Source organism: Monodon monoceros, unplaced genomic scaffold, assembly GCF_005190385.1.
Source record: "Monodon monoceros isolate NGI ecotype Baffin Bay Population unplaced genomic scaffold, NGI_Narwhal_1 Super_Scaffold_16, whole genome shotgun sequence".
NCBI lineage: Eukaryota > Metazoa > Chordata > Mammalia > Artiodactyla > Monodontidae > Monodon > Monodon monoceros.
The window spans coordinates 19004735-19018592 of NW_021703772.1; the positions used below are offsets into that span (position 1 = coordinate 19004735).

At 51.7% G+C, this 13858-nt stretch overlaps 1 protein-coding gene across 3 annotated transcripts; it reads left to right on the forward strand.

The window, feature by feature from the left end:
- Window positions 1-443: 443 nt before the first annotated feature.
- Window positions 444-8735, forward strand: PRKAG3 (protein kinase AMP-activated non-catalytic subunit gamma 3). 3 transcript variants are annotated; one of them, XR_003793952.1, is made up of 14 exons: window positions 444-484; window positions 864-921; window positions 1396-1551; window positions 1898-2301; window positions 3296-3377; window positions 3857-3915; window positions 4017-4062; window positions 4257-4311; window positions 4511-4637; window positions 4773-4938; window positions 6367-6404; window positions 6583-6729; window positions 7081-7315; window positions 7888-8735. XR_003793952.1 is itself a non-coding variant. In XM_029225348.1 (13 exons), the coding sequence occupies exons 3-13, from the start codon at window positions 1398-1400 to the stop codon at window positions 7195-7197; spliced, it is 1395 nt and encodes a 464-aa protein (XP_029081181.1). In that variant the 5' UTR covers window positions 455-484; window positions 882-921; window positions 1396-1397; the 3' UTR covers window positions 7198-7667. The 3 variants fall into 3 exon arrangements, 2 of the variants coding, with proteins under 2 accessions (XP_029081181.1, XP_029081183.1); XM_029225348.1 differs by lacking the exon at window positions 7888-8735 and having other exon boundaries at window positions 455-484; window positions 882-921; window positions 7081-7667; XM_029225350.1 differs by lacking the exons at window positions 444-484; window positions 864-921; window positions 7888-8735 and having other exon boundaries at window positions 4770-4938; window positions 7081-7197.
- Window positions 8736-13858: the final 5123 nt, after the last annotated feature.

Genomic DNA, 13858 nt, shown 5'->3' on the forward strand with positions numbered 1-13858 from the left:
AACCTCTTATCCCCAGCCTCCCAGCTGCAACTTGCCCTTTCTAACTCTAGCACCACCCACGACCGAAGCTGTAAAAGGAAGAGAGTTCAGCTCAGCGCGCCTCTGTTTTCCCTCCTTTGGCGCCTGACAAAGATGACAGAGGCCCTCAGAGAAGAAACCCAGGACTCTGACACTCCACCTCCTCCCACCCCAGTGCCCTCACAGCGGGGTCCTTCTCCCCTGTCCTCGGAAACCCAGGAGGCAGCCCATGAGCAGGCATCGAGATTCCACATGCGCCCCACCCTTTCCCGCCGGCCCGCAGGTTGCCGAGCTGAAGCAGCTGAGCGGCTGGACCCCTTCCTTCCCACTGCCCGACACCCAATCAGAGAGAACCCGATACGGGAGCGCAGGGTGCCAGGGGCCGGGCCCAGAATAGTGCTGCCCAGATACAGTGTTGCGCACTCGCTCCTGGAGCCCGCCGGAGCCAGAGCACGCGCTGCGCAGAGTACGGGGGGTTCCCGGTCGGGGGTGGGGTGGCGGGAGCTGGAGCCGCTGAGGCCGGAGGGCCGGGAGCGCACCACCGCGTGGATGTGTGCGCGTGTGCGTGCGTGTGGGTGTGTTTGACCAGGATTTTCTCTGTATGTGAGCATGAGAGTGTCTGCATGTGTATATTCTTTGTGTGAGTCTATGTGGTCCTGTGTGTGTCTGGGAAGTGTTGAATATGTGGCTTTCTGAGTGCGTAAAAGTGTTTGGGTAGGCTGTGTGTGTTTATGTGTGTTTGTGAGGCGGGTGTTTGTGTGTGTGTGTTTGTGGTGTGTGTGTGTGTGGTGGGAAGGGGAGCTCCCTTTGGTTCAGAGTGTAGGGCATTTTCCCCACCCCTTCAGACATTCTTCTCCCTGCAGATCCCCTCCTGGAGCAGCCTCCTGGGACCTGAGCACCAAGGTAGGTGCAGCTGGCCCTCCTCCTGGGCCCAACCTCTTCTCCCACTTCCTTTTCTCCCGTGTCTCTAGGCCCCCAATCTCCCCCACTCTACTAGTCTGGCTTTTGTCTTCCTCGCCTTTTCCTTCTTTGCTCCTCTTTGTTTCTTCTTCCGCCTTTTACCTCACCTCCTCCTTCCTCTTTCAGAAGAAGAAAGGGGGGATCTGAGTCTGAAGATTTGGACCCTCCTGACTTTATCACTTACTAGCTGTGTGATATGTGGCAAATTGCTAACCTCTCTGATCTCAGGTCCCTTGTTAGTGAAATAGGGATGATAATGCCTCCCTTATAAGATTGCTATGAGGTTTGAATGAGAAACATGTTGGTGGAAAAGCCCTTTGGAAGCTTGCAAATATTAAATATTATCGCTCATAACATTTTAATTGATTTTATTGTGTTACTCCCCAGTAACCAAACAGGCCCCATTCCCCCTTCCAGAGATGAGCTTCCCAGAGCAAGGAGATAGCACTTCATGGCCGTCACCAGCCATGACCACCAGCTCAGAAAGAAGCCATGGGGAACAGGGGACCAAGGCTTCAAGATGGACAAGGCAGGAGGATGTAGAGGAAGGAGAGCCACCAGGCCTGGGGGAAGGTGAGGCCAAGGCCAGTTCTGGCGAGAAGGGACTGGGGGCAGTGGGAAGTCCCCGATCCTGGGGCCAGGCTCTGCCCTGGATCTCCCCATAACACAGACACATGACATCGTGTGGCCTCAGTCTCCCCACATGGGAGAGGACAACTGCATTGCTGACCCAGGGGCCCAGCACGGCCAACTCAGGACAGAGCCACCATCCTGTGTGACTCTCTGAGGCTCAGCTCTCTCACCTGCAAAATGGGGGCCTCATCATCCAGGCTTCCCAAGGCTGCTGTGGAGACGAACGGAGACAGCAGATGAGAGAGTGCTTTGGAAGATGGAGTTACTGTCCCCTCCCCCCGAACAGGCCTCCAGTCCCGGCCAGCTGCTGAGTTCATCGGGCTGGAGGCCACGTTCCCCAAGGCCACACCCTGGACCCAAGCTGCTCCCTTGGCTGGGGTGGGCTCCCCCACAGCAGAGCGGGACATCCTCCCCCCTGACCGTGCAGCCTCAGCCTCCGGCTCCAGCACAGACGATCTGGATGTGGGCATAGAGTTCTCAGCCACAGCAGCCTGGGGCGATGAGCTCGGCCTGGTGGAAGAGAGGCCGGCCCCGTGCCCGTCCCCGCAGGCACTGTTACCCAGGCTGGGCTGGGACGATGAGCTGCAGAAGCCAGGGGCCCAGGTCTACATGCACTTCATGCAGGAGCACACCTGCTACGATGCCATGGCAACCAGCTCCAAGATAGTCATCTTCGACACCATGCTGCAGGTGAGGCCACAGCTCTGCCCCACCTCCATCCTCACAGCCCCCAGGATGCCCTGCCGGCCCTGCCCCGCTACAAGCCCCTTCCAGAATTCCTTCTTAGCACCATGGAGACCAGCGGAGGAGGGCTTTTTCTCTCTGTGTACACCCCCTAATTGTCATCCCAGCTCTGCAACTCAGTATCTATAGGGCTTGGAGTAGGTCTTTGTGCTTCGCTCATCTCTAAAATGGGGATAGGAAGGCCTGCTTTACCCTACAAGTTTCAGAGGAGTCCTGGGCCAACCCAGGATGAGAGGGAGCATTCTGCACACCCCGAATTGTATGGAAAACATTGCAGGGTGGCTTAGGACAAAGAGCGGGGAACTCTTGAAAAGAGAAAAATAGGATGAGCTCTGGTCCCCACTCTTCCAGTAGGCTAGGCTGCGAAACACCTGATCCCTTTCTTCTCGCCGCGTATAGGAGAGCAGTGTGTAGTGTAGAGAAGAAGCAGGGTATATGTATGATCCACAGTTCACTATTTGACTCTAGCAGTATATAGACAAATATATTTAATTTAGTAGTTTTGTATTTATTTTGGTACGTATTAGAAAAATACAACCAGCCTGTATAGATAATATTGTTTAGGATGAAGCCAAAATGAGTCAATGTAAAATTTATTTAGAAAAAAATATCTCGTACATAACATATAAATAATTACACCTCTAGTACTTAGATTAGCCAAAACTATCCTGTGTGTATATGTACACATATGACTTTGGTGTAGAAACACTAAGTTAGTTTCCTACACCCTGGTGTGCCTGGTAAGGGGTCACCTCAGTGCCTCTGGCCACCAGCAGCCTTATCTCTGTAGCAAATGTGCCGACAAGGGTCATGTCGAGTGGCAGGCAGCCTCGTGTAGTGGAGGGCCCGGGAGAAGGCCCTGTGGAAGAACCCCGGTTGGGACAGGGGACTCTGAGGGGCAGTGAGCAACTCACCCTCGACTGTTCTCCCCGGTGCTCAGATCAAGAAGGCCTTCTTCGCCCTGGTGGCCAATGGCGTCCGGGCAGCACCTCTGTGGGACAGCAAGAAGCAGAGCTTTGTGGGTGAGAAGGGGCTGGGGAGGCAGAGGTGGCGGGGAAGGGAAAGGGGGGAACTTGTGGGGCGCTTCTGGGGCTGAGCTCTGACACACCACGGGCTTGAGCTGAGCAGGGGCCTGGCGTGGGGGAAATGTGCGAGCTGGGAGACCCCATCTGTGGGATAGCTGTGACCAGCTGACCCCTCCAGCTCTACTACCCCGTGGTCCCATGTCATAGGTGCTAAGTAGGAAAAGAGAAAAGGAAGAGGAAGAAATGTGGAGAAAAGAAAAAGTGGGGAGGAAAGGAGAGAAATTACAGGGGAAGCATAAAAGGGAGAACCCCATTTCTCAGGCACGGGAGGAGCTGCCCTACCCTCCTCCTTCCGAAACCCCACTTATGTCTCAGTCCGAGGACACTGGCCAGGTGGGGCAGGGGTGCTGAGCCCTCAGCCTGCCTTCCACCCCAAGTCCCAGGCTGACCCCCGTTCCCCCACCCCCACCCCGCAGGGATGCTGACCATCACAGACTTCATCTTGGTGCTGCACCGCTATTACAGGTCCCCCCTGGTGAGGAGTGGGCTGGGGGTTCCGGCGGCACCCATCTGTGCTGGGGTGGAGGGAGTTCAGGGGGCCCAAGTCTGACTTCAGGAGTTCTGTTGATGTTCTAGGTCCAGATCTATGAGATTGAAGAACATAAGGTTGAGACCTGGAGGGGTGAGTGGGCAAAGGGGCCGAGGGTGTGAGGGTGAGGGTAGGGCTAAGGACCTCAGGCAGAGGATGGGCGGTGGGGATCTCCTGGGGGGAGCAGGGAGAAGGCAATAGGGAGTCCAGGGGGCCCGAGGGGCTGGGGGCTGCTGGGTGAGGCAGGGTGGTCAGTTCCCTTGCCCTGACTCCAGTTTTTCCTGCAGAGATCTACCTTCAAGGCTCCTTCAAGCCTCTGGTCTCCATCTCTCCCAGTGACAGGTAAGCGTCCCCAGCCACCCACTTGGGCCTCCTTGCCCTGCACAGACCCCTTCCCCAGCTCCTCAGTTCTGAACTCACGGGCTCACCGTCGGCAAACTGCGGACAAGGCAGCCTTGGCACCCTGTCCTCCTTTCTGGGGGCTGGGATGAAGGGCATCTCTCCCCAGGCTGCCCCAGCCTCACTGCTCCCACTTCTGCAGCCTGTTCGAAGCCGTCTATACCCTCATCAAGAACCGGATCCACCGCCTGCCGGTCCTGGACCCAGTCTCAGGCGCTGTGCTCCACATCCTCACACACAAGCGGCTGCTCAAGTTCCTGCACATCTTTGTGAGCCTGGGCACAGCCTCAGGGGGAGACCCGAGGGGCAGAGAAGTCTTCAGCCCTAGGGATTGGGGAGGGAGCAGCTGGGAGCCCTCTGGGGACTACTCCACCCTTATCCCTACCTGGCCCCAACCCAAGCAGGGCACCCTGCTGCCCAGGCCCTCCTTCCTCTCCTGCACCATCCAAGATGTGGGCATCGGCACATACCGAGACTTGGCCATGGTGCTAGAAACGGCACCCATCCTGACCGCACTGGACATCTTTGTGGACCGGCGCGTGTCTGCACTGCCTGTGGTCAACGAAGCTGGTACCTACACCCAAGATGGGGGCTCTGGCTGGGGTGGGACTGGGGGTAGCAGGGGTCTATGTGACATCAGCTCGCGGCCCAGGATGGAGTCAGGGCTACAAGTCTCTGCCTGCTTTGAGCCTTGGATCAGTTACTTAGCCTCTCTGAGCCAAGCGTCAATTTCTTGCTCTGAAAAAGGGTTAAAGGAGCCATGGCTGTAAACTGCTTCAAAGTTAAAAATCACCATAATGAAGCTGAATATCAAGAAGTGTTTTAATCTATTTTTTGATTATGAAAAATTTCAAATGTGTGAAAATGGTAGAAAAAACTCTGTAACAAACCCCACCTATCCACCCGGATTAACTACTGTTAACACATTGCCATTAACCAGTTCTTTTTTTTTTCACTGAAGTAATTTAAAGTAAATTATATTATAGAATCATGTCATTTCACCCCTTAACACTTCATCTGAATCTCTTAAAATAAGTATGTTTCCTACATCACCTAACAAAATTATGAATAATTTATTAATGCTATCTAATATTCAATCCTAATTCCATTTCCCCAAGAATATCTTTTTTTTATAGTTGATTTGTTCAAATCAAGATCCAATTAAGGTCTCTGCTTTGAATTTGCTTCTTTTGCCCCTTAAGTCTCTTTTAACCTAGAACAGTTCCCTCCCCACTTAATTTTCATGACGTTGATGATGAGAAGCCTGGGTCTATTGTCCTGTAGAACGTCCCACTTCCAGAGGTTTTTCTGTTTTCTGCAGTTGGCCTGTACATTGTTCCTCTCTTCCTGTGTTTCCTGTAAACTGGAAATTAGTTCTAAAGTCTCGATCAGGTTCAGGCTATACTTATTTTTTTTTTAATTTATTTTTGGCCGTGTTGGGTCTTCGTTGCTGCGCACGGGCTTTCTCTAGTTGTAGCGAGTGGGGGCTACTCTTCGTTGCGGTGTGCGGGCTTCTAATTGTGGTGGCTTCTCTTGTTGCAGAGCATGGGCTCTAGGCGCGCGGGCTTCAGTAGTTGTGGCACACGGCTCAGTAGTTGCGGGGCACGGGCTCAGTTGCTCCGCGGCATGTGGGATCTTCCCGGACCAGGGCTTGAACCCGTGTCCCCTGCATTGGCAGGCGGATTCTTAACCACTGCACCACCCGGGAAGTCCCCAGGCTATACACTGAGGCTAGAATATTTCAGAGGTGATGCCCTGTACTCATATTTTGTCACATCAGGAGGCATGATGTCAGGTGTCTCTGAGATACTGTTTGATCTGTGGGTTCAGGGTGGTGGCAGCCTGATGCCTCATTATAAAGCCAGTAGCCCGGGGGTGGGGAGGATGTTGAGGAGTGCACTCCGCAGGCCCGCCCCGGGCCCCTACACAGCATCCTGGTTCTGACCTGAACCTCTCCCCTTTCTCTCACCTTCCTCCCCGGCCCCCCAACCCCTGCAGGACAGGTCGTGGGCCTCTACTCCCGCTTTGATGTGATTGTAAGTGTCTGGGGGAATAGAGGGGAGCTGGGGGTGCCACAGGGAGGCTGAGGTGGGGGGATCGGTGTGGGTGGGTATCTGTGGACCAGGCGGGCCTTTACAAGTGTATAGAGGGAGATATCTGTGGGGCTGGAGCCTGGCCAAGGGCTGATTAAGAGCGGTTCTCCTTCCTGCCCAGCACCTGGCAGCCCAACAAACATACAACCACCTGGATGTGAGTGTGGGAGAAGCACTGAGGCAGAGGACGCTGTGTCTGGAGAAAGTCATTTCCTGCCAGCCCCACGAGACCTTGGGGGAAGTCATCGACCGGATTGTCCAGGAGCAGGTACCCACACCCCTTCGTACATGCTCCCAACACATGGGGCCCAGTCCTTCTCATGAGCAGTTTCAGCTAGCCCTATCCATTGGGCACCTGCCCTGTCCTCCCATCTCATGGCCGAGCTCTTGGTGTGCACACTGGCCGGCGACTGGTCCTGTTGTTGGGGTCCTCGGGCCAAGGGCCGCAGCCAGCTGACCACCCTAGGGCAGGCAGAGCCACCGCTAACTGGTTTCTAGGAGGCACTCTCTTGCCCCCACAGTTACGTTAAATTGTTTGCCCCTAATTCTCAGTGTCAACCTCGTTGGCTGCTGTAGCCACATGGCGCTGCCCCCTCAATGAGCCTCTGTGGACCCACAGGTGCACCGGCTGGTGCTCGTGGATGAGACCCAGCACCTCCTGGGTGTGGTGTCCCTCTCCGACATCCTTCAGGCTCTGGTGCTGAGCCCTGCTGGCATCGACGCCCTCGGGGCATGAGAGCATCAGAGTCTTCACTCTTAGGCCACCTTCCACACCCGGAAGCCAGCGAAGGGAGCTGGGGGACTTGGCCTTCACCTCCCCCCACCCCCCATTTGCTGGTTCGGCTCTTGTTCAGGTAGGCTCTGCCCTGGGCCATTGACCTCAGCTCCAGCCCCTCAGTCTCCCTGGGCACCCAGATCTCAGATTGGGGCCCCCCTGAGGATAGGAGTGGCCCAGTTCAGAGCTGAGCAGCCTCGTGAAAGCTACAAGTGTCAGGACTCACTGCGGGGCCACTGCTTTGTCCCATTCTCAGCTGAGGTGATGGAGGCCCTCATAAGAGGGGTGGACAGGGGCTGGAGGCAGTGATGTGACTTCAGGGTCTCCCAGGAGATCGACCTGCCCTTTCACAAGTCAATTCCCGCCTGCTTGGACTTCCACTGGAAGGAAGCCAGTTACCAAACTTGGGCTGAGTGGAATTTCCACACTCGATAAGAACTAAGGCTGAAAGGAGAGAGCTTCTCTCTAAGTACTCATCGCAGTCAGTTTGACGTGGTCTCAGGCTCTTTCCTGGTAGCACATTTGCTGGGGGTTTGCAGAGGGTGGAGGTGCAGATTCCACCTGCTTAGCAAGGATGGCAAGACTGAGGTTCCCCTATTGGAAAGGCAACCTCCCCTCCCCATTTAATCTTCCTTTCTCTTTCCCTCACAGGCTTCTGCAGCCCTCCCCAGTTGCCCTGCCCTGCCTGTGCTCCCAGAAGCCCTCAGGAATGCCTGGTCCACCATGGAATGATGAAATTAAGAACAGCTGAGTCAAGCCTGGAGGTCTCTGAACCAGAGGCACTAGGATTACCCCAGGGCTGACTGATTTGTACCACCCACACTGCTCTCCCCCTACCTGGCCCCGGTGGGGTGGGGAGCCCTCAGTCCCTGGGTTCAGGAAGGGGTTCTGGATTCCTCAGCTTCTGGACTACCTGGCACCCGTGCCCCCAGCTGCTGGGGGTCCCAGGTGTGCTTCCCCCATGGAAACTGCCCTAGCGGTTCCTCACAACTTTGCCACTGCCCTCCTGCTCCCCCAGCATTGCCTTTCAGGGCTGCCTATGGGTCCCCACAGAGCAGCAGTTTTGTAGAGCTGCCTGTTGGAGAAGTCCCCCCTCCTTTCTCATCCTTAGCTCTCACCAGCAAGCAGTGTTCTCAGTCCCCAGGGAGGGCCTGTGTTTGGATCACTGAGGATGAACCATCGAGAAAACAAAAAGAAAAAGAACAGCCCGTGAACTTAGATTTTATAACTTTCACTCAGAAAGTGCTATGGTCATTTGATCTGAACCTGCGGCAAGATCCCTGTCCTTTCTGAATTCAATGACACCCGAAGGAAAATCTGTAATTGACAAACACTGCAAGTGGCGTTTCCTTTGCTTGTGGAGTGTTATTCCACCGAAATTTCTTTTTCATCTTTTATTTACAGCAAAACTCTGAAGAAAATGTTAGTTACTTACATAGTGGGTACAACTCAGTCCACAAACTCTAATATGTAAGAAACGTAACTTAATTTTTCTAACACTAAATGTAATTTCTATTACGAACTCCATTTTACCAGGTTGTAGAAATTAGTCTCAGCCAATTTGGGGTTCCTCTCCCTCCTATTCTTGGGGTTAAGTTCAGTGATGGGGGGAGGCTTTAAGTGGTGCAAGACTTTTTTCCTCAGCCATCATCCACCCGTGCCAGCACCTGCTGAAACATCCCCATTCCCATGTAGTCGTCACTTGGTTGGTCACCGGTGGGCATGGCTCCTGCTAGGTGCTCCCTCACTCCCTACCACGAAGCCTCTTTGGGCCTGCCTGCTCCTGGGGCATAGGGACATTCTAGCTCCGGGCCCTGTACCCCTCTGGACTTCAGGAAGCTCTGTGGGGCTATCCCAAGCCCATCTGCTGAGACAGACAGCAAGTGGCCTGGTCTACCCTGTGTTTTGCTGTTTTCCCAGTCTCTACACAGGAAACATGGGGCCCAGGGCTCTTCTACCCTTATCATCTCCAAACCTTTCTAGGGTATTTGTCATACTCCCCTCTCACTTCAGACACAGCTCCCTTGTCAGGGCCCTTTTCTCAGGGCCCCCCCAAATGTCTACAGTCTCTTTGCTTCCCCAATACCCAGCAGCCTGTGGAATTTTTACGCAGTAGGGAAAGAGGGGGCCTTTTTCTCTAGCCCATCATATAGTCTTCCAAATCCATTGTACGTGTCTTGAGTTCTTGCTACCTACCCTGTTGAGTCAGGCTTTTGAAATTCCAAAGCCAAGACTGGGCTTCTGCTGTGTCACCCCCTCCCCCGTGATAATGACACTGCAGATCTGCTGTCCAAGGGAGAGAGGGTAGGTTAATATTTCTAAAATATGATCTACCCCGTTTACCTCACAGACCAACAGAGTGGGGCCATCTGTGCTTGATGAGTCAGGCAGTAAGTGAAGGCATTTTCTCATAGACACTCAACTTCTGTTTCCAGTCGTGCCGTAACCAATAGGTCTGTGCTGGCTCTGCTCTGGCCCTACCTGGGAAGGTCCTGGGTTCAAGGGGGAGGATGGGATGGGGGTGCCCTCAGGGCTGTCTCAAGTGATAGTGTCCTTGGGGAGCCTGGGGTGGGCTGTCTCCACTGGCTCTAAGCAAAGTGTAGCAGGGTGTCTTCGAGGCGCTGTCCCGGGTGGCTCTTTGTGTGAACAGTAGTTCAGCTGTCACAGCACAGGCTGTGGGTGGAAAGGGCAGCCTGAGGAAAGCACTCTTTCCCCTTCTGCTCCCGTTGAAAACAGGTAAGTTTCCACCCTTCTGGACACCTCCCCATCCAGAGGACCCAGCAGTTTGCCCCCTCAGGCCCTTCTGTGAGGGACTGTACTACCCTTCTGCCTCAGAAGCCCTGCTCTGACCACAGCCCAGCCCTCAGCTCTTGCCCAGCCCTCCCGCCATGGCTGCTGGAAGAGAGGCCAAGAGTTGCCTTGGGAACTGCAACCACTCCCACCCAAGCGCAGAATGAAAGAGTGAAACCCTGCCCTGCTGTCCTGTCTGCTCATGCGCTAGAACCTGTTCTGATCAAGTTCTCCCGGCATCATTTGTCCAACTCCTCCCCTGGCCTCCGAGGCCCCCCAGAGGTTCTGTGGCCTTCGGGCTAGATTCCCATAGCCTCCTTAGCATCACCCGTCTCTCCTCTCCCTACCCTCTCAGTAGTTCTCAACCCTGGATGTGCAACAGGATCACCTGGGAAGCTTTATAAAATGCAAATTCCAGGGCCTCCATTCCTGGAAATACTAGTTTCCTGACTTGGGCATGGAACCTGGGCAATTGTATTTATTTTCTGTAGAAACTAGAGATTTACAATTACTAACACTTGGAGCATGACAGCATGCTGAGAAATAAGGATGCCTCCTTCTCATGGTTAGTAAAATCATTTGTCACATTATCGGGTCTATCTATAATTTGTTATGACTAAGATCTACAAGAAGCACTGGCTAAGAGTAATGGCACAACATAAAAGATATATGATTTGTTAGTATTCTCACTACTCTTCTTTCAAACATCCTTAAATGCAGAAGAATTCAGTACAATGTCATGTACAATCCATTCCATGAAGACAGTTGAGCTAGTTTTTATTGGACATGCATATTAAAAGTGGAGTCATACAACCATCAGAATGGGACAAAATATTTGCAAATGAAGCAACTGACAAAGGATTAATCTCCAAAATATACAAGCAGCTCATGCAGCTTAATACCAAAAAAACAGACAACCCAATCCAAAAACGGGCAGAAGACCTAAATAGACATTTCTCCAAAGAAGATATACAGACTGCCAACAAACACATGAAATGATGCTCGACATCACTAATCATTAGAGAAATGCAAATCAAAACCACAATGAGGTATCACCTCACACCAGTCAGAATGGCATCATCAAAAAATCTACGAACAATAAATGCTGGAGAAGGTGTGGATAAAAGGGAACCCTCTTGCACTGTTGGTGGGAATGTAAACTGATACAGCCACTATGGAGAACAGTATGGAGGTTCCTTAAAAAAACTAAAAATAGAACTACCATATGATCCAGCAATCCCACTACTGGGCATATACCCTGAGAAAACCATAATTCAAAAAGTCATGTACCAAAATGTTCATTGCAGCTCTATTTACAATAGCCAGGACATGGAAGCAACCTAAGTGTCCATCGACAGATGAATGGATAGAGAAGATGTGGCACGTATATACAGTGGAACATTAGCCATAAAAAGAAATGAAATTGGGGCTTCCCTGGTGGCGCAGTGGTTGAGAGTCCGCCTGCCGATGCAGGGGACACGGGTTCGTGCCCCAGTCTGGGAAGATCCCACATGCCGCGGAGCGGCTAGGCCCGTGAGCCATGGCCGCTGAGCCTGCGCGTCCGGAGCCTGTGCTCCGCAACGGGAGAGGCCACAACAGTGAGAAGCCTGCGTACCACAAAAAAAAAAAAAAAAAAAAAGAATTGAAATTGAGTTATTTGCAGTGAGGTGGTTGGATGTAGAGTCTGTCATACAGAGTGAAGTAAGTCAGAAAGAGAAAAACAAATACCGTATGCTAACACATATATATGGAATCTGAAAAAAAAAAAAAGGTTCTGATGAACCTAGGGGCAGGACAGGAATAAAGACGCAGATGTAGAGAATGGACTTGAGGACACAGGGAGGGCGAAGGGTAAGACGGGATGAAGTGAGAGAGTTGCACTGACATATATACCCTACCAAATGTAAAATAGATAGCTGGTGGGAAGCAGTCGCATAGCATAGGGAGATCAGCTCGGTGCTTTGTGACCACCTAGAGGGGTGGGATAGGGAGGGTGGGAGAGACACGCAAGAGGGAGAGGATATGAGGTTATATGTATACGTATAGGGGATTCACTTTGTTATACAGCAGAAACTAACACACCATTGTAAAGCAATTATACTCCAATAAAGGTGTAAAAAAAACAAAAAAAGAAAAACCAAACAATGAAAAACATAAATAAAACTAGTGATTAACTTTGGGGAAAAAAAGTGGAGTCATAAATAATGACCTGAAAATAAACCGGTATTACCAAGCCAAAATACATTCAGGGCTAAAACTTCTATAAAACACGAGTATGTGGATAGCCAGAAAACACTGGATTCTCTCTTTTTATTCCCAGGAGCGCTGCATAGTGTTTAAGAAGGCAAGCTGTTTTCTCAAAGTCGTACCCAGAAACATGGATCCTAATTTGGCCAACAAATTCAAATTAGCTGGAATTAGGAGTAACGAAATGTGCACATTCTTTTCAGTCAAAGATGTAGCTGCTGTGCTGAATTAATGTCTACTCTTCAGTGATTATCCTAAATCCTATTCTTCTTTCCTTATACAGTCAGGTGGGTTATTAGGGAGCCTCACTGTGACATCCCTGCACTGTGACTTACGGGGGCAGTCCAGAGTTCCTGAGCCCCCAGACCCTGGAAATGCACCCCATCACTGGCCACTGATGGCCTTTGGGCCAACCCTCACACCAGGGCTGATGCTTTCACTCTCCAGAGAGAAGGTTGCAAGGGAAAGAGCCCACGTATTACATCACATCCATCCTGCAGCTATCTGTGTGTTTTCTAAACCTTGGATTTTTTTTTTAAATTAAAGCATAGTTGATTTACAATATTGTATCCTATAGCTATTATATGTATTTGAATGAATCATTGCCAAAGAAAGTAATTTTTTCCATTTACATTAAATGTCTTGTCCAGGCAATGTGATGGAAAATAAACAGACAGAGGCCATTTTCAACTCCCAATATAAGCAGAGGAACTTCATGTACACTTATGGCATATTCGTTTTTCTGTAGGTATATTTCAATAGATATCTTAAATTTTTTTTTAAAGAACCTCGGGTATAAAGAGAAAACCTCTTTGACCGTGCTGTATTTTGTTTTTGTCTGTTTTTTTAAAAAAATTAATTTATTTTATTTTTGGCTGTGTTGACTCTTCGTTGCTATGCGCGGGCTTTCTCTAGTTGCGGCGAGCGGGAGCTACTCTTCGTTGCGGTGCGTGGGCTTCTCATCGCGGTGGCTTCTGTTGAGGAGCACGGGCTCTAGGCGCACAGGCTCTAGGTGCGCGGGCTTCAGTAGTTGTGGCTCGCGGGCTCTAGAGCACAGGCTCAATAGTTGCGGCGCACGGGCTTAGTTGCTCCGCGGCATGTGGGATCCTCCCGAGCCAGGGCTCAATCCTGTGTCCCCTGCATTGGCAGGCGGATTCTCATTCAATGCGCCACCAGGGAAGTCCCTTTTCTCTGTTTTGAGCAGGAGTCTTTGACTCTTCTTCCCAGAGCTGTGTCTGTGGGCTTTCCAGTAGCAACCTCTGGGCAAGGTTTCATAGCTGCGTTAATAGCTCTTCAGCTTTTGTATCTTTTAGAACACAGCTTGTCGCTTGTCACTTTTGGTGGGGAGCCTCTGAGGTTGTGGCTACACCTCATCAAAATGTAAGGGGATATAGCCTGCTCTTTGATTAATCCTCACAAGGACATCATTACTTCACCAGTCCTCTGAGCTCTTGTTTCGGTTCTGCATTGCTGATTTCTGATTAGAGACTGGATTTTAGGCCCTGCAGATGCACAGCAGGGCACTGCTGCTTCACAATTTCCTGTGGCGCCTCTGGAGGTATGGCTTCCATTGGCAGCTATTTCT